At 35.7% G+C, this 22088-nt stretch overlaps 1 protein-coding gene across 8 annotated transcripts in view; it reads right to left on the bottom strand.

Moving 5' to 3' along the window:
* The window catches only part of LOC115216317 (partitioning defective 3 homolog), a 143094-nt gene that overhangs the window by 47495 nt on the left and 73511 nt on the right, over positions 1-22088 (bottom strand). For 7 of the 8 annotated variants that reach the window (XM_036506395.1, XM_036506393.1, XM_036506391.1 and 4 more), the window contains exons 6-7: positions 14375-14563; positions 3029-3099 (exon numbers count right to left, since the gene is read on the bottom strand). In XM_036506395.1, the coding sequence (XP_036362288.1) occupies positions 3029-3099; positions 14375-14563 (260 nt within the window). The remainder of the gene's footprint in view (positions 1-3028; positions 3100-14374; positions 14564-22088) is intronic. The other variant, XM_036506394.1, reaches the window with a different exon arrangement.

The raw sequence follows: 22088 nt of genomic DNA, 5'->3' as shown, positions 1-22088 counted from the left end.
TCCAGCTCGGGATTTCTGGAACCACCGTTGACACTGGCTTACGCTTATTGTCTAATCCTCATATACTTTCTGTTGCATTGTTGCCTTTATTGAACTCACAATGCAAAATATGTCAAATATGCTCATTTGTTACTTCCATTATAGCTTTGAAAAAAATAACTGTTAAAATTCAACTGCACTCTTCAAAACTTTCACTAAGAATAAGGGTAAGGTAAAATTACTACCTGCTTTTACAGCAAGTTGATGCAGGTAGTTTATCCTGTCCCCCTCCAACTTTTAGCTCATGCAATTGAAAAAACTGCATTACTTATGGGATGACCCAATATTTAAACTGTGATACCTCTTGATTCAATTTTAGAATTCTCCAATGGATATAAGCAATACAATTTTCCAAATCTTAAAACTTATAAAGGTTATTTAAAAATTCCTTCCTAATGGAGAGCTACTGAGATGTAAGCGGTAAACAATACTGGACAGTTTTATACAGATATATTTTATAACTCATAAAAAACAATAATGGTAATAGGCTTGTTATTTGCTGAAGGACTATTTGTCAAAATGAACCATGCTCATAATAGATGTTTTGGGCATTTTTACAATAGAAGTTCTGAACCTACAAGCACATTGTCAAATTAGAATAATCAGTCAAAGCATATGAAATAATGTAATGACTGGCTTTACTCCAACTTGTCATCGTATGTACAGACACAGAGGCTAGAGCCACTAGTAGAAGTCATATTTTGGGGCACATGCACACAAGATTTTGAGTGCAGATTTCCATGTTCCCACACACTGTTACTGTGGTCATTGACTCTATGCTAGCCTCACCTATCCATTTGACAGAGCTTGTTTTTATCTTGTTGGGTTTCTAATGACACCACTCACCTAGACAGCTTGCTAAGGGTGCTGATCTAGACATTGATGACCCAACCATATAACAGATTCTGCTGGATTACATGCTACCAGTAGCACTGAGAGTAACCTGGCTTCTGCATCCTCAGATAAAACAACGAATTCTTTCTATAACCAGCTAAAATCTCTTATTGACAGAATCCTCTGACAGAACATACTTATCATTGCTAGTGACCGGTATGCCAAAGCAGGAAAGCACGACAATATCTATTCTAAGTAATTTCCTTTAGTAGCGAAAGCTACAATAGTGAACATCTCAATCTCACTAAAATAAATTGTTGGGGTGTTCCCAATAAAATATTACAACAGTTTTCTTTCTGCCTATGTGTCCCAGCTTTCACACAACTCCACAGCTGTCTATGGAACTGCTGTGACATTCATTAATAAACCTAGTTCCATATGCATCAGGCACTCATATATATTATTAATACTCTTCTATGGCTGTAAAATGTGGAGCCACAGGATTGTAGAGATATGCTACATGTTTGATTAGTAGTGCTTGAGATATTCTTAATGTGGATGTTGGCAGATACAGAAACGCTAAGATGGAAAGAGAGCATGTGTGGTTCTAACTACAATGAAGGTGTATGAGACCCAATTAGTTCAAAACCTTGGCCTGCATCAAATCTGAATGTTCACTCTAGGTTTATAATGCAAAATTTATTTTAAAACTCGATATATACACTTTCACTCTTTAAACTCTTTTACTTGTTTCAGTCATTTGACTGCGGCCATGCTGGAGCACCGCCTTTAGTCGAGGAAATCGACCCCCAGGACTTATTCTTTGTAAGCCTAGTACTTATTCTATCGGCCTCTTTTGCCAAACCACTAAGTTACAGGGACGTAAACACACCAACATCGGTTGTCAAGTGATGTTGGGGGGACAAACACAGACATACAAACATATACACACATGCATACATATATATACATATATACGACGGGCTTCTTTCGGTTTCCATCTACCAAATCCAGTCACAAGGCTTTGGTCGGCCCAAGGCTATAGTAGAAGACACTTGCCCAAGGTGCCATGCAGTGGGACTGAACCCGGAACCATGTGGTTGGTAAGCAAGCTACTTACCACACAGCCACTCCTGTGCCTATAGAATTAATTCAAGTGTTCTAAATGATTAAAGGGTTGCTTGCCTATTACTTCTCATAAATATTACATATTGGCTTGCAATCCCCATGGAAATGTCATGGTTATTTTGAAATTTGGTAGACACAGTACGTAAGCCCATTGCATGTATGTGTGTTCATTCTTACACACACAAACACACACACTTGTATGAGGTAGAGAACAAACAAAATATGTAGCACTTAACACATTTTGTAGGAGTTACATATATTTTTAATAACAGTTACATGGGTGTGTAGGACATGTCCACCTCATCACTTGTTAAAGACAGAGTGAGGGATTCTTTAGTGAGGAATTCAAGATGGTTTTTAGGTAATAAGCCCGTTGGTCATCTCAGGTCATTCTGAAAACGACACTAGCTGTTTTCTTTAGTTTTAGGTCAATGTGTTCAGATGTTAAGCTGCTAGCACCACTCTGAGAGCAGGCTGTAACCGCAACTGTAACCAAACACCATCAAATTTGGTTACTCTCACATATGCAAATGTGTTAATATACCACAAGAGAACAGCTGAGCTACTGACTTGTACCAACATCCCATCCTACCATATGTGATACCCAGTGAAAGAAGCTGATGTCACTGAATACACTATGTTGCACCCTTCTGCCAATGTGATGCTAGCAACCTGCTAAAATCCTGTCAGTGTACGTGGACCTAAAAATAAAGAAAACAGTTAGTGTCGCTTTCATAGCATTAATACCATGTGACCTCAGCTGATCATATACATATGTGAGAGGCTTCTGCACAGTTTCTTACTAAATTCACTTGTAAGGCATTTAGCCATTTGCAAGCCTGGGGCTATTTTAAAAAGAACTTACCCAAGGTGTCATGTAGTAGGACTAAACCCCAAATCACATGGTTGTGAAATGAACTTCTTGCTCACACAGCCATGTCTGTGCCTATACCCATAAGACAAAAGAAAATCACACACATTTCTGTGTAAAATAATTCAACTAGTTAATTGCATATATAGTACTTACTTTTCAGCTACATTATTATTTTTATATTTTTCAGTGATAGCAGCAGCAGCATCTTCACTTCCAGTTTGAGCCTGAAAGAAAAAGATTGTAAAAAAATAAATTGAAGACTAAGAAAATTGCTGAAGTATAGCTTCAAAATGAAATCATAATTCACAAAACGAAGTTTGGAATAATAAAATATAGTTAAATAAAAAAAAAAAACAACAAACAAAGACATCAAGACTAAATAAAGATATAAGTTTGTGTACTTGTGCATTTATTAAGACTGTGCAAAAGAATCTGGAAAAGCAGGAATCTGAGAAAAAGAAAATCAGCTTGTACAGAACTGCTGTACTAACCACTATTATGTACATTTGTATATATACATACATTACACACACACACATGCAGGAAGTAAATAGACACCTTTAATTTTCAAAATTTCTGATCTAAGCATCTTAATATGTTTTCAGCAGTGTAGAATCTACAATGTAATTATTCTTTTTCATTCCAGGTGCCATTATAGTAAACATTTGCAAAGAGTAACCATGCCATGCACAGAAAATTCAGCAGAACAGTCAGATTTTCAAAGAGGTCATATTTTGGGGCAATCTTAGGCTGGTCTTAGCCAGCGAAAAATTGCTGAAAATCTTCAACTTCCTCTTGCTACTGTTAATAGAATTATAGTGCAATTCAAAAACAATGGAAAAGAATCAACAGATTCTCATCCCAGCTGACCTGCGCCCTTAGAAAGGAAGCTTCGCTGTTTGAAGAGATTTGTGGAAAATGAACCCCGTTTGATGGCTTCTGACATTGCAAAACAACTAGAAGTTAGTCCAAGAACATGTGTTACATATCTGCATATGCTTGGGTATTATGGACGAGCAGCTAGAAGAAAACCTCTCCTTCAACCAATTAATATCACGAAAAGAAAGAAATGGACTAAGGAGATGTCAGAAAAATCCAGTTCATTTTGGGGTAGAGTGATTTTCTCCAGATTTGCATTATTTTCAGACAGTGGATGTGCTTGAGTCTGGAGGCTTCCCAATCAAGAATTTGATTTGAAACGACTCCAAACAACTGTGAAACATGGCGGTATCTCTGTAATGGTATGGAAAGCTGTCACCAGCAATGGTTGTTCTGAGCTGATCAAATGTGTTGGAACCATAAACTCTGAAATATAATCGAAATACTTCAGCAAGGACTACTTTCAATGTATTCACACGATAACATAACGAAAAATGAGTTTTTATTCATGGAAGATGGGGCTCCATGCCACACAGCAAAAAGGAATCAACAATGGCTGACATAAACCCAACTGAAAATCTTTGGAGCATACTAGATAGAGCTACACGAAAAACTTGAAAGAAACCTAAATCTAAAGATGAATTGTTTTGATTATTGCATGAAAAGTGGGCAGAAATTCCACAAGAGACAATCACAAAGCTCATCAATTCAATGCCAAAAAGAGTTTCAGAACTGGAGAAGTTTAGGATGTGGAAGGTCTAGAATCGAAGGGCCTTAGGGTTAACCTAACCAAAACCAAAGTCTTAGTAAGTAAGAAGGCTGTCAAATCACAACCCGCTTCAGGTAGATGGCCCTGCTCGATCTGTAGAAAAGCATGGGTAGAAATTCCCTACAATTCACCCTGTGTAAGCTATGAACACCCAGTGTAAGCTATGGACACATAAAAGGTGCAACAATATCACACACACACATTCATAAACAACACAGAAGGCCTTTCAGCTATAAGACAGCATTAAGACATGACATGCACAGAAGTGACAGAAGTTGGTTATCTTAGAGGACCTGGGAAGAAAAGTTAGAGATAGAAAGATAGAAAAAAGAATAAGCTAAGACAAAGCAGAGTTTGAAGAATAAGCACATGCAGGTTCCAAAGAAAGCATGACTGATCAAGTCAGTAGTTGAGCAGAAAGATGATGGATGGATGAAAGAAAAAAAAAATACAGGATGGCCACATAGTACTGAAAAGAGAATATATACATGCCCAAAACCACCCATGCACACATATACATATTCTCATTGTTCTAACAAATGAGCGTTCAGCAAGACAGTGGAAATGTCTTTTCACCCTATGACAACCTGGGTGTAGGTTCAAAGCTGAAGATATCAAGTATCATTCTTTCCCTGTCTCCATTGCCTCTTTTCCTATTGCCCCAGGAGTTATGAAGAAAGAGTGTAATAGTGCTAGTGTTTTGGTTTGCTGAAGAATTTGTATGATGAATATCATTATAGTGGCATGGTTTGTGCAAAGTTAGCTCCACTCTCTCACTCTTCGAACTTGTATTGGTCTGGTGCAACAAGTGGCATGAGCCCAGTAGTTATCAGGATGCAGGATTTGTATGAAGTTACCTTCTCTTAGGGAGTAGCTAATGAGCTGAAGGGTCTCATCGTTGGGTTTGTTGGGGTGTCTGTGAGGGACCTTCTTCTGGAAGCAATTCTGTGACATGTTAATTAACTCATAGATGGGACCCTGACAAAGGCGACTACTGTCGACCTCGGCGGAATTTGAACTCAGAATGTAGTGGCAGACGAAATACTGCTAAGCATTTCGCCCGGCATGCTAACGATGCTGCCAGCTCACTGCCTTTATAACAACCTTCTTGTACCTCAAGATGCTCTGGTATCCCACACCACCTTCTCTATCTTCTTCCCAGCTACTCTCACCCATGCATATAATGCAGAGTGACCTTGTATCACCTCTATAGCAAAACACCTGGACTTGTCCTTCCATTACACTTTAGCCTTTCAACACTTAACTTAGAACCATCACTGTTCCTTCCCCTCTTGAATACTAAACTTCTATTTAGTTGAGCATTTCCCCATTTTTTCCTTTTTCCTGTTCTTGTTTTGCAACATACTTGGCAAGCTCACTAGTGCCAGTGGCACAAAAAACACCAGGTACACCCTGTAAAGTGGTTGGCTTTAGAAAGGGTATCCAGCTGTAGGAACCATGCCAAAGCTGACAGAGCTTGATATAGCCCTGCAACTTGCCAAATCCTGTCAAAGTGTCCAGCCCATGCAAGCACAGAAAATCAACATTAAATGATGATTGATACATACATGTACCTATAAATAAATTACATGTGTGTTTATGAGAGAGAGAGAGAGAGAGAACATAAAAATGTTATTTATAGAGATATTGAAAATGTTCATAAAAATGACTTGTCTTGATGAACAAAAGCAAATCACCAACAGATACCATTTCTGTTGTTAATGATGGTACTAAAGCAAATTAAGAATATGTAAAGGAAAATATTTGAAGTAATCACCACACACACACACACCCATATCCATATACTGAAAACAATAAATAGGCAGACAAACCCCTTCACTGGCCACTCTCAAAACACATTCTTTGTCCAACTCCAAGATTCAAGTGAACAAAATATTTGAACTCCTCATATTCTTCAACAAACAGTCAACATTTCTTGATACACTCTATACTCACATATATATATATAAAATGAAACCTCCATGCACAAGAATCCACAATCACTGGAAAGTTCCTTCCATGCAGAACAAAATCACTAAAGAATTATAAGTAATAAACAGCATTTCTCAAACTTCTTACTACTGCTTTCTTTTATTAATATATTTAATCTGCAGACAACTTACACACACACACACACATACACATGTATTGTGAAGGTGCATGGCTTGGTGGTTAGAATGTTGCACACATGATTGTAAGACTGAGGTTTCAATTTCTGGGTTAGGCAATGCATTGTTGTTCTTGAGCAAAACTCATTTAACATTGCTCCAATCCACTCAGCTGGCAAAAGCGAATAATCCTGCAATGGATCAGCACCCCATCTGAAGAGGACGAGTATACATATGACTCTGAATCTGGAATGCCAGCTTTGTGAGTCTATGATTTAGAAAGGACCTTTGATTCTTTTCAACACATACAAATATTACTTCTCTTCACTGGAAGGCCACAACTCTGGAATATGGGACTAGAATGTCAGGAAAGAAACTGCAAGATAGATTCTTCAAGCTGAGCCGACTAGTAGGAGACCAAAGGTTAAACCAAGAAAGAGATGACCAGATAATATCTATAGTCTCAGCTGTCTATGCTGAGGAATCCAAGCAGAAAGTGTAATGACGGTTGTTTCTAACAGGACCCTATGGAGGAAGTGTCTGAGGACTCTACTCCCTTAATCCTTTCAGCAATAGTGGACAGAAAAAACAGATGAGTGTGTGTGTACACACACACACACACACACACACACACGAGTGTGTGAATTCATGATTAAGCAAAGAAATTTAAATCTGAGGAAGGTAAGGATTTTAGTTGTATATTGGAAGATGTTACTGTGTTTATCATATATTATTTAAATGTTCAAAACATCATTAAATTAAAAAAATTCGTTTTCCTTCTTGCTAATATTTTCATCAAATTTTATTTAAATTAAGTTTGAATTACAGAGTAAATATGCAGTCACACACACACACATATATATACATACACATATGTATATATACATATGTATATATATATACATACATTCACACACATACATGAAGCATGCAAGCACACACACAAACTCACATGTATACACATACAAAATGCAAGAATTAATAATGTCCCAGTGCTACAAAAAAGCTAAATATAAGAATGTAAGAAAATAATAACCTTAAACCTGTTCAAAATCATGTTTAGCATCGCAAATATCCAAATTTCATGTTGTATAATGATGGTTACGAACAACGACCTTTGCAAATCATTCACTTAATGAACAGAAAGCAAAATTCTGTATTTAAAGGATTAAATCATAGAAGATTAAGATAAAGCTTAAATGCATATAATCATCACAAAAACAAAAGAAAATTGTCAATGATGACATCAACACCTATATTAACAAGGGAGGCAATCAACTTCATTTTCCTTCCAATGCATCAGGAAACTGAAGGCTACCAGAATTATGAAAACAGTGATATTTCTCTCTCTTTCTCTCATATATATATTATATATATATATATATATATATATATGGATGGAAGCACTCCGTCGGTTATGACGACGAGGGTTCCGGTTGATCCGATCAATGGAACAGCCTGCTCGTGAAATTAACATGTAAGTGGCTGAGCACTCCACAGACACGTGTACCCTTAATGTAGTTCTCGGGGATATTCAGCGTGACACAGAGAGTGACAAGGCCGGCCCTTTGAAATACAGGTACAACAGAAACAGGAAGTAAGAGTGAGAGAAAGTTGTGGTGAAAGGGTACAGCAAGGATCACCACCATCCCCTGCCGGAGCCTCGTGGAGCTTTTAGGTGTTTTCGCTCAATAAACACTCACAACGCCCGGTCTGGGAATCGAAACCGCGATCCTACGACCGCGAGTCCGCTGCCCTAACCACTGGGCCATTGCGCCTCCACATATATATATATATATATATACACGCACACACACAGTGATACCTCATGGTACAAGTTTAATTCATTCCATAACCAATCTTGTTTTATGAATTACTCATTTTACAAATGAATTTTCCCCATTGAAATTAACTAAAATATAATTAATCTGTTCCACCTCCACCAAAACCACCCCAAAATAATTTTTTATGGGTTTTGAAACAGAGAGGGTTTAGTTACAAGTAAAATGAGAATTATAAAAAAAGAGAATGCAAAAGAAATATGTAAGCTGGTTTTATTAAGTGAATTACCTTAAAAGATGGGACGATTTGTGTGAGAAAGACAATAAAGAGGGGAGAGGGGGATTATTGTTTGGAAGGAGAATCTCCTTCCATTAAGACTTCAGGAAGAACAAGTTCTGGTGTTTTTTCTCCCACTTTGCTTAAGTTAGGCTTTTTGGACACACTTTCTTGACTTTTTACACTTGCAGGTCTTTTCATAAGAAACATATCAAGAGAAGTCTTCTTTTTATTGCCTTTCAAAAAGTTACGAAAATGTGTCAGAGCAGTGTCAGTAAATAAAACAGCTGCATAATCTGTAGCTACTTTTTCAGGATGATATTTTTCTACAAATTCAGAATCATACTGCCACTTAGCCAACACTGCCTTTATGTCACTCGTAGAAATATCCTTCTCTGCTACACTGTCCTCCTCCGGGGAATCAATCTCTTCCACTGCATCCAAATGCTGCTGCACCTGAAGTTGCAGGAGTTCATCTGTCATCAGCTTCATTGAGTGTTCCTCGACAAGGTCGTTAATGTCCTCATCATCAACCGCGAGGCCCATGGATTTGCCATGAGACACTATCTCTTCGACTACAGGTGTCTTAGACTCAGACCTTTTGAAATCTCTTTCAGATACACAGTCAGACCACAGTTTCCAGAATTCAGTGTTCTCCTTGTTACACCCTGCCAGGCTATATTGATGATTTTCAGGCAGTTTACAATATTGCAGTACCCCTTCCAAAACCCATGAAGAGTTAGATTTGTATTTTCGGTGACTTCAAAGCACTGATGAAATGTGATTGGTGTACAATTTCTTAAAATTAGAAACCACTTGTTGGTCCATAGGCTGCAAGATAGGGGTGGTGTTGTGTGAAAGGTACAGAACTTTTATAAATTTTGATTCGTCCAGGATATCATCTTCAAGGTTAGGAGGGTGAGCAGGAGCATTGTCATGGCTGAGGAGGGCCTTGACAGGAAGATTGCTCTCCAGAAGGTACTTTTTAATGCTGATCCAAAGACAAGGTTGACCTGCTCAGAGAAGAATTGCCTGGTGACCCAGGCTTTAATGTTTGCCATGTGACTTGAACGCTCATGGGTTTTTGGAATGTAGACAAGGAGCAGCTTAATCTTCAAGTTTCCACACACATTGGCACAAAGGACAAGAGTTGGCCTATCTATCATAGGCTTCTGACCTGGTATTTTCTTCTTTGAAGTTATGTAGGTTCTTCTGGGCATTCTTTTCCAAAACAGGCATTTCATCACAGTTGAATACCACTCAGCTGCTTTCATGTCAGAACTCGCAGGTTCTTTGTCTACCCCCTTAACTTCTTGGAGATTTTAGGTATAATTATACTAATGTGTCCATCTGTTCTAATTTAATCAAATTCTATGTCTTTGTGCAGCTGAAGATTGCTCTGCATTTTAAATTGATGTAATGATTGCATTGTTGAATTAAATGGGGTTGCATGAAACAATCGTACTGCATTACCTCTGGATATCCTTGTTGCTTATTTTGATACACACACATTATATTATATATATATATATATATATATATATATATAATCATCATCATCGTTTAATGTCCGCTTTCCATGCTAGCATGGGTTGAACGATTTGACTGAGGACTAGTGAACCAGATGGCTGCACCAAGCTCCAATCTGATCTGGCAGTTTCTACAGCTTGATGCCCTTCCTAATGCCAACCACTCTGAGAGTGTAGTGGGTGCTTTTACGTGCCACCAGCACGAGGGCCAGTCAGGCGGTACTGGCAATGGCCACGTTCAAATGGTGTTATTTACATTATTATATGATTGAATGCCATGTATCCATTCTCAAATAATTTTTGTCTGTCTATCTATCTATCTATATATAAAATCAAAATAAGCAACAAGGATATCCAAAGGTAGTGTAGTACAATCATTTCATGCTACTTCAAATGTACAGTAATGACTGCAAATAATAGCTATTTTTATTTCGGATGTTCAATAGACCTGAAGAAACATTTGAACAATTATTTTTCTTCTTTTAGACTTAAACATAAGGCGGGTTGCACAGCACTGTCGAGTAAAATTTGGGAATTGAAAGGAAAAAATATCGAGTTTAACCTAAAATGGGATATAATAAGAAAGGCACAGCCTTAAAAAATAGTAGAGATGGATGTGAACTTTGTTCTATGGAGACATATGAAATTTTGAAACATAGGAATAATATAAACTTATTGAATAACCGTTTTGATCTAGGAGTATCCTGCATACATTGTGCCACCCGCACTTTTAAGTATTTTAAATAATAGCATTCTGACTATTCCTAAATTTTCAAATCTTAATGTTTTGTAACCAAATAAGGAAATAATATAGCATACGAGTTTATTTAACCTGCATAGATTATTAAGAAATTTTATAATATAAATTGAATAAAGTGAAATAAAATCTTTTAAAACTTTTCTATATAGGATTGCATAAATTCCATATATCTAGTGAAATTATTAAGTTCATCTTGATTACCTCCCTTCCATTACACTTTAAAATATCTTATAGGCTCTTGATATAGGTGCTAATTGATAAAGTTTTTTTATTAACAGCTAATAAATATTAGGTCTAGCATATTCCTTTAATTTAACTCATTAATAAAAATAAATTACTATTTACTAACTATGAATCTACATTAATAATAATCTGATATATATTTTTTTATAAATATGAAATGATTTCTATACTCTCCATCCCTATATAAGATACTAAAATTTATTAGAATCCTTTGGAAAAAAAACTATCTAAAGGATATTTATTTAAAATCACAAGCAGGATTATGGCTGTTAAATGGTTAAGGGCATTAGAAATCTCTATTCTCCCTACCACACTAGCTTCAGCCTACTTAACTTTAGCTAAAGTACATTCAAATGTGCCAAAGTTAAATTCCTCAGAAAAGGGTTATATTTATGGCTCTGACATTTGAACTACCCCTTCCTCTACCTATAAATAGAAAAATTCTTGTTTGTCTCCACTGAACTTGATAAAAAAAAACCCTCCCCATTGGAAAATCTAAATAACAAAGTGAACTCAGTGATAAAAAATCTGCCCATGAGGAAAGATCTACTACCATGTTCTTACTAATGAAATTCATCTCTCTGTCTATATATCTACCCTCTTTGTAATGTTGGCAAATGGAATAAGTTTAAGAATGAACATTGTCAATATAATTTTTAAAATTCCATATTTAGCTGAAGAGTGCTCTACATTTTAAAACTGACGTAATACTTACATTGTTTAATCAAATGAAGTAGCATGAAACAATTGTACTACACTACCTTTGGATATCCTTGTTGCTTATTTTGATTATTATCACCCCATTTCAGTTGGGTTCACATGAAGGAGACTCTCCATTCTTCACATTTAATAGCCTTCCACAGTAACTCTTCTTTTTAGGATCACTAAGAACAAGTATACAATTATCTGTCTATACACACTTCTCTCTCACAGCATCTTGATTCTCTCTGACACACTGCCTGGCAATCCAGAATAACACAAGTCTCTGATCCTCATGCTCCTTCCTTTCGAAATCAATAAAGATATTAAACTTAGAAAATTGTGCACGCGTGCGCACACGCACACACACACACACAAAGCAGAAGAGACAAAACCATGTAAATGCATGTGCATGATAAAAAAAGAGCACTATTGTGTGAATGTGTGGACATTTATACATGCAAATGAATCATGAAGGTGTTCAAGTTATGAATGATACCAAAAGTGATATGATTGTGATCTGATCTGCAACTAGAAGTGAAAACTAATACAAGAAAATTATGTGCATAGATACAGAATAGTAGAAAAGAATATTGGCAGCCCTTTATAAAGGGCAGACAGTACAGTATAGGTGAAAATCTTAAAAGAAGAATAAAATTACATATTGACAATTTCTTCATTTAAATACATTTAAGCAGGGAAGGAGAACATTTGAAAGGAAGCTGTTAAAAAATTTCAAGCAAGGAAATTTCAGAAATGAGTAATTGTTACTAAGGTAGTAATTTTCATCTTCATCTTTAAAAATGAAACAAATTTCAATATTTACATATACATTGTGCTTTGAACTGTTTTGATCTCCATTTGTCATCAGGTGTCTTTGACTAAATTCAAATTAGGAATGGCTTGCTTAAGAAATATTTAGGAAGGACTCATTTAAGCTGCAATGGGTGGTATCAAATATATAAAGGAGTTTCTTTTGCCTTAACCTCCTTGGGTTAGTCAGAAGAAATGCAATACCAGTATAGACAACACAATGAAAGAGTTGCCAAAAAAGTCGGCAATGTTTGATTCAAAAACCTTAATGGAACCCTGCATCATTAGGTGTGATGGAGGGCTTTGGCTTCCAGTTGAGTTTATCTGGCCTTATCTGGACAGGCACCATTTTTGTCTTGTCAGAGTGTCTGTCTACATTCTACACACCAAAGTGGTGGTGGTGTCACTTTAATTACAAGTGGCCCAGCTGTGAAATATATATTACTGGTTTACATGATTATCTGTAGTAGATAGTTTTTCATCTGACTCAATTGAAACTAGGAACTTTATTTCTATGTTACAAGTCATAATACCCTTATCCATTGTGCCACTAAGTCCTTGGTTTAGAAATAAAGGTTCCTAGATCAAACTCAGTTGGTACTATGTACATGTTCAAAAGTAAGATGCATGGTGACAGTAGGAAATAAAACTACTTGAGATGTAAATATAAAACAAATATTTCATGTTTTCAGATGAAGTTATTAGTCATCAAAATTACACTCATGTGTTAGTTGGTTTTTGAGTATTTTAGATACATTTTCATCAAGCGAAAGGTGTTTGGCTGAGAAACTAGGAAATTTGCATTTTGATATTATGTTGAGTATAAATTATGTTCAACAAAGAATTGTCATCTCGGAATTGTATAGATGACGTTACAAGATTTAAAATTTTAAAGAGCTTCTTTGTTTATAAAGTTTAAATTATATGATATAAATATATTTAGTTTGAATTAATGATTAGATTTTCAAATTACAGTTGCTTCATTATTAAGATATTTTGGAAATCTGAAAACTGGAACTCTAATAAAGTAGAAAAATGTTAAGGAATTTGAAGATGTTCTTTTCAAAAATATGCTTAGATAGATTAAAGAATGTTTAATTTTTAAAATTTTTTTACAAGAGTAAAATTTTGATAAAGAAACAAGAAAAATAATTCTAATATCAGAATTTCATTATGATTGGAAGCATCTTTTTACTTGTTAACACATTAAGAACAGTTACACATAAAGGTAATAAAAGCTGACTCCATATCTAGTCTAATCAATGAGTTCTTCCACATTAATGAATTAATGCAATTTTGCTTGGGAACATCTAAATACTGACACATTATTATCAGACTTTTATTAGAAATTTCACCTTCCTTGGTACCAAGTGGAAACATTAAAAATATATTCTTGTATTATTTCTCAGCATTTTAATTTTCTGCTATTTATCTGTTTTCAGAATCCAGTGCCATTGTTGTCAAAATCTTTGATCCAATTTATGCCTTTCATTACAATTCTTAATATTACTTCCAAACAAACTTTCCGAAAAGATATAGATTTTCAGGCAGGAGGGAGGGGCGGGGGGGAGAGAGAGTTTGGGTGGGAGGGAATAGAATTTCTGATTTTGTTTTTATCATAGAAATAACAAAACCACTCACATCCTTAAGCTTCTCCTCATATCTTTCTTGTGCTTCAAACCATTTCAACATGCTGGGTCGAGCACCCAAGGATTGTCGAGAATATTCACGAGAGAAATGAGAAGCAAAATGTTTATTCTTGTTATGTCCTGTACTATTCCACCGAGGCTGAAGACATTTTTCTTGGTTAGTTTGGGAATCACCATTTTCCTGTTATGTGACACAAGCATATTTGAAACATAATAATAAAGCAGAAAATTTCCTTTGGTTCATTAACAGATAGCAAATAACTGTTCTTTGATGAAATACTGCTAAGAAAAGATATAAAAAAAAATAACATCCAATTTTATTCTGATACCTTCATTGTATGTAAATATATTATATTCAATTCAATCTGAGGGTTAACTTTTTCTTGCTTAGAGGCCAAATATTTGAATTCTGTTGTCAGATAGTCCTTCACAGGGATAGGATGTCTAGAATATTTTCTTGAATAAACCAAATAATAGTCTCCAGAATGTGAAGCTTCAAAGTTCAACCACCATCATCAAATTTTGATGCATTTCAATTAGTCTTAGTTTTGAAATAAAATCTTAAGAAATGGGACTTACCATTAAAAAAATCTAACACTAGTTCTTTTTTTGTGTAACTGACAAAAGTGCAGAACTAGTTTCTCCCTTAATAAGTATCTTAAATTCTTAAGGTAAATACATGTGCATTTAAATCCATGCAGTAAAGATTAATTAAACCAAAAGCGGAAACTTAATGATATTGCATTTTTAAGGAAGGGAATATTATATATTTAGAAGGTTTAGGAATAATCAGATTTGTGTTAATTGATATGATGAGAATGGGATGTCAGTATCTATCTTATATTAGATACAGTTATGTATAATTCATTCAAAGGGTTTTTGCAAAAGATTTTAACTCAGCTGCAAGGATATGAATAAAAGTTTTGAGAAGAAAATTGTAAGCTGAAATTTAGGTAACTATAAGCAATATTTGAGAAACAAGAGAAAATTATTTTCAGAATTTTTAAAACAAAATTTCACTAAGAAATAATCAAGAGAGAGATTGATTTACAGTTCTATATTTAAGAGATGAGGAATTATGTACATTATTTACAATTGACGGATATTTGTCCTCATCTTGTTTGTTGTTAACACGTTTCATCAGGTGTCTTGGGGGAAACTTCGAACCTGGGTTCTCATTCCTAAGGTATTTTGTTGTTGTTGTTGTTGTTATTATTATTATTATGCAGGTCACTGCATGGAATCAAAATTGGAATCTTGGGGTTAGTAGCCTGCACTTTTAACCACTACGCCATATGTCCGTGAATTTTAGGGCTTATAAATCTAATATTCTCCTATCCTTCCTTAATACCAGTCCCCATATGCTATTCATATCTACACTCGGTCTGCTTAGGAGGTTGTTGTGTCCTAGCATATGTGCTGCTTCTTTTAGTTTTCGTATTTTCCAGTGATGTTCTCTGTCTATTATTTTAACTTCATTCCACAGGGGGAGGTGGTCTCCATTTTTCCATACATTAATAACACGCACCAAGTATGGATTCCATAATGGAGTTCGATTCCAGGCAGTGACCTGAATAATAATAATAACATCGAAAAATACCTTAGGAATGAGAACCCAGGTTTGAAATTTCCCCAAGACACCTGATGAAGGCTGGAGGGTATATCAGCTGAAACGTTGTGTTAACAACAAACAAGATGAGGACAAAAACCCATCAATTGTAAATAATGTAAATAAAGAGATTGATTTATTTACAAAATAAACAGAAGAGTTTTGTTGAAATACAAATATTAACTTAAAATGAAAATTTAAGAAAAACTAAAACAAAAATTAGAAAAATTCAGGCATTTCTTTGATAAATTATTTTTAACAAAAAATAACATAATCAAATAATGAACACAGGGTAATGACATAAGACACATTTACTGTAACATGAAACTTGTAACATTTACATATATTATGATTACCAAAAAAATGGAAAGGGGAAAAGAATGATGATAAAAAGTGTATTATTCAAACATATAAAAGAAAACAAGTATCTAACAAAGATTTTCATGGAGCATTCAACAACCATGTAAATGATATGTTACCAACCACAACAAACTTAAGTGGCTTTTTTATAAGAAATCTACACAGCTAGTTCTTATCGTGAAGTTATGAGAATGGTTATTCTCCCATGGTTGTCATCAACATATTTATGTATATTTTTTTCTACTATTTAATAGACAAAAAAACTATATAAAATACTATTTTGACATAATGAATATATAAACAGCTGAAAAAAAGTATAAAAATTTTTTTTAGATTACACAGTACAGATTTTCATCAGAGACGGATTTGAAAAAGTTGCATATTAGTGGACATATCCTAACATGGAGACCAAAGAAATAATTTGGCATATATTCTGAATATTACACTTTGTCTTAGTGTCTACTTAAAAGAATATTCCAAATACCAAAGAGTACTCCTTCCATACACACACGAGAGAGAGAGATGTGTGTGTGTGTATGCACATTTTTACTTGATAAATAAACGTATGTTTTATGTACATTTATACTGAATAAAAAGAAAATTATAAAAGAGCAATAAGGAAAAGTAGATCAAATAGAAAGTAGATAACTTATGAAGATTAATGACAGTTTTACCTGCAAGACAACAAAAAAACTGGATATCAGTCACAAATACAATCTCAAGTACAGACAATACTCAGTTATAAAAACTCAAATTCAAACATCTGGCTCTTAATGTGAAGAGAATATCTGATAAACATTTGAATTTGAAAAAGATAAAATGGAAAACTTATTACAAGAACAGTGGAAATACTGAATGCTACACAGGATATTAATGGGGAGAAAATCTATTTGCAATATTATGCAATTTAAATATAAAGCAGAACTGAGAGATAGGGCCCTGGCTCAGTTTAATAACCCCTCAGTTTTGGAGCTGGTGGAATTACCCAGAAGTGAGGGGAAGAGACCAGATGGTCTTAATCTTTGGTAGGTGCCTCATGCAGTAAATGGGAGGGTCATTGCTTCTGTAACCAAATGGAACAAAATCCCAAGACTTGTCAGTGAACCATTTTTTCCAGCCTATGGCATTTGAGATGTTTCGAGGGGCTGGGCTGCTAGCAGTGAAGTCCTTATTCTTAGTGGCTAGGTGTCAGGGTGCTTGGCTGTTCCAACCTGTTAGCCTTGCCATTGCTTGTGATAATGCCACAAGTGTGTTGGCTTGCTTCAGTGGATTCCCTTGAACCGTGTGGTGAGCGACTAATTGAGGTACTTGGTGTTGAATTGATGTTTTATCATTCTTCCTCTTTTACCTTTTAACATTTAATGATAAATCTTTGGAGTATTTGTCATCTGAAGATTTTGAAAGATTACTTTGTCACTAAGACTTGAAAGAGAATAGTAGTTTCACCATGAATTGACTCCTATTTCTTTCTGAGTATACTGACATCAACAGAAAAAAATTAGAGGGCTCAGAGCAAGCGTTTCTGGCTTGTAAATGAAAAGCATGGAATGATGGAAAATGGTGTTGTCTGCCTTTCATCTACTGGTCTCTGTTCATAATAAGGCAATGATTGAAGGCAGTGGTCAAAGCTATTTGTTTAGCAACATTAGAGGTGAAATTTTTGGATCATCACAAGACAATGCTGCAGTAACTGCAGGTGGGCAAGTGTTTTCAGAGAAAATAGGCGCAAGTGTAACTGTGTGGTAAGAAGTTTGCTTCCCAACAACATGGTTCCAAGTTCAGTCCCACTGTGTGGCACCTTGGACTGGGTCAACCAAAGCCTTGTGAGTGGATTTGGTAGATGGAAACTGAAAGAAGCCCATAAGCACAGGGTGTTCAGGCTAAATTTGGCAGTTTGCATGAAAGGAAAAGAAAACTCAGACTTCCATCCAAAAGTAAAAGTATTTTAAAAAATCAAAAACTATCAACTAGATTTATGGCTGGGAGATTACAGTTTACTCAGAGTAGCTTCCATTACAGCCTCAAGATGGCTCTGGATGCATGCATTTCTCATTGGGAAAGTGACTGTGTTTTACCAGTAAGCTACCAGGTATAAACCATTTGCTTTATTATCTAATACACATACACACACTATTTTATTAAAGCTGAAAAAATTCTTCACAAGCTGTTACTCAGAGTTTCACATGACCGTTCATCAGACAGTTGTGATAATACTGAATAATAAAGTATGTGAACATATATAATATAAACTCTGGTTAACAGTTTGTGAAGAATTTTTTCAGCTTTAATAAAATAGTATATAACTTTGATATTTGAGTACCAAGTATATAACTTTGAGTACAAAGTATATAACTTTGATATTTGAATACCATTCCTCCCACTTTGTTTTGCATCTATGTGCTTACTTCTCTATGTGTGTGTGTGTGATTTGTTTTTTTTACCTATTTCTGTTACCTGACTATGGCCATGCTGGGGTACTATCTTGAATTTCTTTGTTGAACAAATGGACGCCAGTACATATTTTTAAGCCTGGGACATATTCTATCAGTCTCTGTTGCTGAACCTCTAAGTTACAGACATAAACAAACCAACAATGGTTGTCAAGTTGTAGTGGAAAGGCAAACAATGGCACACACATACACATATATATATACATACATACATATGCATAACAGGCTTCTTTCAGTTTCCATTTACCAAATCCACTCACAAGGCATTGGTTGGCCCAAGGCTATAGTAGAAGACATTATAAGGTACCATGCAGTAGGACAGAACTCAGAACCATGTAACTAGGAAGCAAACTTCTTATCACACAACCATGTCTGTGCCTATTTCTCTCTCTGTCTTCACCCACACACACACATAATATATATTATATTGTTGGTATCTCTTGAGTCCAAGAAAGACAGTTCTACAATTTCTTGTGGAACAACCTTTGCTCCACTTCACCGTGATTGTACTGTGAACAGTACTCTTGCAAAGGAGGTCTACACATTCACTGTCCATCTCATTGAAATCTAGGTAAATCTTCTTCAAAACTATTCTTCTGCACTCACTACTAGGTACATATGGATAAAAGCACAAAAGTACCTTCAGTTACTTCAAAACCACAATCCCTGACAATGTCCTTTCTATTACCTTAAACTAGGCACCTGAGTTCACCTGTCTTCAACAAGCTCTTCAATTTTTCATTTCTTATGGATGTTTGAAAATATTAGTATTAGTCCCATTCTCAAAATGGTAAACTTGTTGATCCTGCCAACTACCATTCTAATGCACTCAGTTCCAATATTTGACAGAAATTAATAACTTTCTCCAACACCTTGAATCCTTCCCCTCCTTTAAAGATCACCAATATAGTTTTTTTCCAAAGGCTAGATCTACCGTAAACCTACTCTCATAAATCGGTCCCCAGTGGGTTCACAACTTTGAGAAATTTGATGAAAAGATGTTGCTACCTGTAGCATCAGAAAAATTTTGGCAGTGTCTGGTATGCTACAAATATATCAAAACAACCTGTTTATAAGCTCCATCCATTTCTCATCTTTTGGATTGGTGGCTTCCTGTCCATGGTAAGGTCATATGTGTATGCCTTGAAAAGAATGAGTGAATAGATGGATTCATATAGAACTCCATTCGGGACAATGCAGTTTCTGTATACACTATCATACATATGCTAATGGAACACTTCCCGAGCCCCACACTAACAATTCTTGTGTGCCCAGGGTTTCATTTTATCCCTCATACACTTCTTTTATACATTACAACCTATCTCTTATCCAACAATGTTCACTTTCATGCACATAATACCACCATTCATTTCTCCATAACCTTTTACACCGAAGCATTATCCACATACAGAAGGCACCTCACTTCGGAAGCCAAACAAAATTTTAATAATTCTGAAGACGAACAAGAATCAAAATGAACATCATACAAAGTCATCACCATACTATGTATTTCCAGAAATTTTAGAAAAGCTTATCCTCAATATCACTAACCAACACATAGCCCTTTTCCAAATCACTACATGGTTTCAGATCATTACAGAAAGTAGATAATGTTTTCAACAACAAAAACTCCCTATGTGTCCTTTCTAACTACCATTGACATCAGCAAAGCTTTTAACTCCACTCTGTATCCAGTCAAACAAAAACTATTTGATGACACCTTTTGAAACAACACAAAACACTGGTGAGTATTTTCTGTTGTTTAAAATATATGTGTATAAAAAATATGGTAAAGAAATTAAACTGATATACAAGCAAGGAAGAAATCACAATAAATTATACCTATTATAAACTACGCTAATCTTACCTGGTACCAAAATCTCTCCATAACAATTACAACAGATTACAAAGAACACAAAACAACACACTACACATCATAACAGGTTTTACACAGCGCATGCACACAGGTTACTCATACAATGAAGCTCAGTATTAAAATTGAAAGACCATTTGGACATGCAAGAGGCATTTTGTTGCAGTAGTATACTTCAATCCTCAGTCTCTGTCACAACATCAAAACCAGCTTCAACAACACCCAGGCACATATACAACACATTGGAGCACTACAACATCCTAAACACATTACCTCTCCCTCTTAGCATAGACAAACATAAAAAATACACACACAGAGAAATAGTTGCATAATTATTCTTACTAACTTCAGACAAGATTGTATGCAACTAAGTGAAAAAAAGCAGCAATTATCATGCTGTAACCATCTTACCAACTTCTGCCCTCAGAATAATTGAGATAGCACAGTATATACAAAATTAAGATAGCACAGTATATACAAAACTGTCATGCTATGATATACACCATATGTTCCAGCACTGCATGTTTTAGTGTGTAGTGTAGTACTCGGTCAGGTATAAGTAGGAAGATGATCTTGTGGGCCAGCCCTCATTCAGCTGATTACCTGCATGCCATAGGACTAACCTTGGGCAACACAACATCATGCCATATCAGTATTGACTGTATGAAAAGAGACCCCAATACATTTCCAACATGGTCATGGCAATCTTTCCTCCAACAGCAGCAAGTCCGTCTGTCCATTCATCCATTTTCCATGGTAGCATGGGTGGAATGGTTTGACAGAGGCTGGTGAGCCAGAGGACTATGCCAATCTCTTATGTCTGATTTCTAAGATTTGATGCCCTTCCTAATGCCAACCCCTATAGAGTGTACTGGGTGCTTTTTACATAGCACTGGCACTAGTGAGGTTACTATGACAAAACCCTTCAAACTGGAGTGGGAGATATACTATAGAGAGAGGTGGCTTTATGCTAGGATGATTAAGTATGATGAGGGGGACAGGAACAGATATCTTGCTATAGGGGAGAAATAGTTACACCACTTGGAAGAGAAGGACGATGGTGAAGATGAATAGCTATTGGATACAAAGGAGGAGGAAATAAGAGTGGATCAGAGAGGTAACAGATGATAGCAAGATGGAGCAAAATGAGTGGGAGTGGTATACAAGATATACAAGGTGCTAGGGGTAAGTCAGAGTTATATGAAGGTGTAAATGGTGGGAGATGGACAGAGATATAAGGGAAGGGCTGCTACAGTCAAAATGAGGGGCTGTACAGGGGAAGAGAAGGTGAAAGGGACATTCAGCAGAATAAGGAGGTAAGGAATGATAGCAGGAGTGTGTGTAGAAGGAAGTAGTCTCATAATTGCACCAGTGAAGTAGGTAACTCTGTAGTTAGAAGGGTGATAAACAGGTG

Source organism: Octopus sinensis, linkage group LG10, assembly GCF_006345805.1.
Source record: "Octopus sinensis linkage group LG10, ASM634580v1, whole genome shotgun sequence".
NCBI lineage: Eukaryota > Metazoa > Mollusca > Cephalopoda > Octopoda > Octopodidae > Octopus > Octopus sinensis.
Note: the sequence above shows the minus strand (reverse complement) of the source record. Positions and strands in the feature narration are given on the sequence as shown.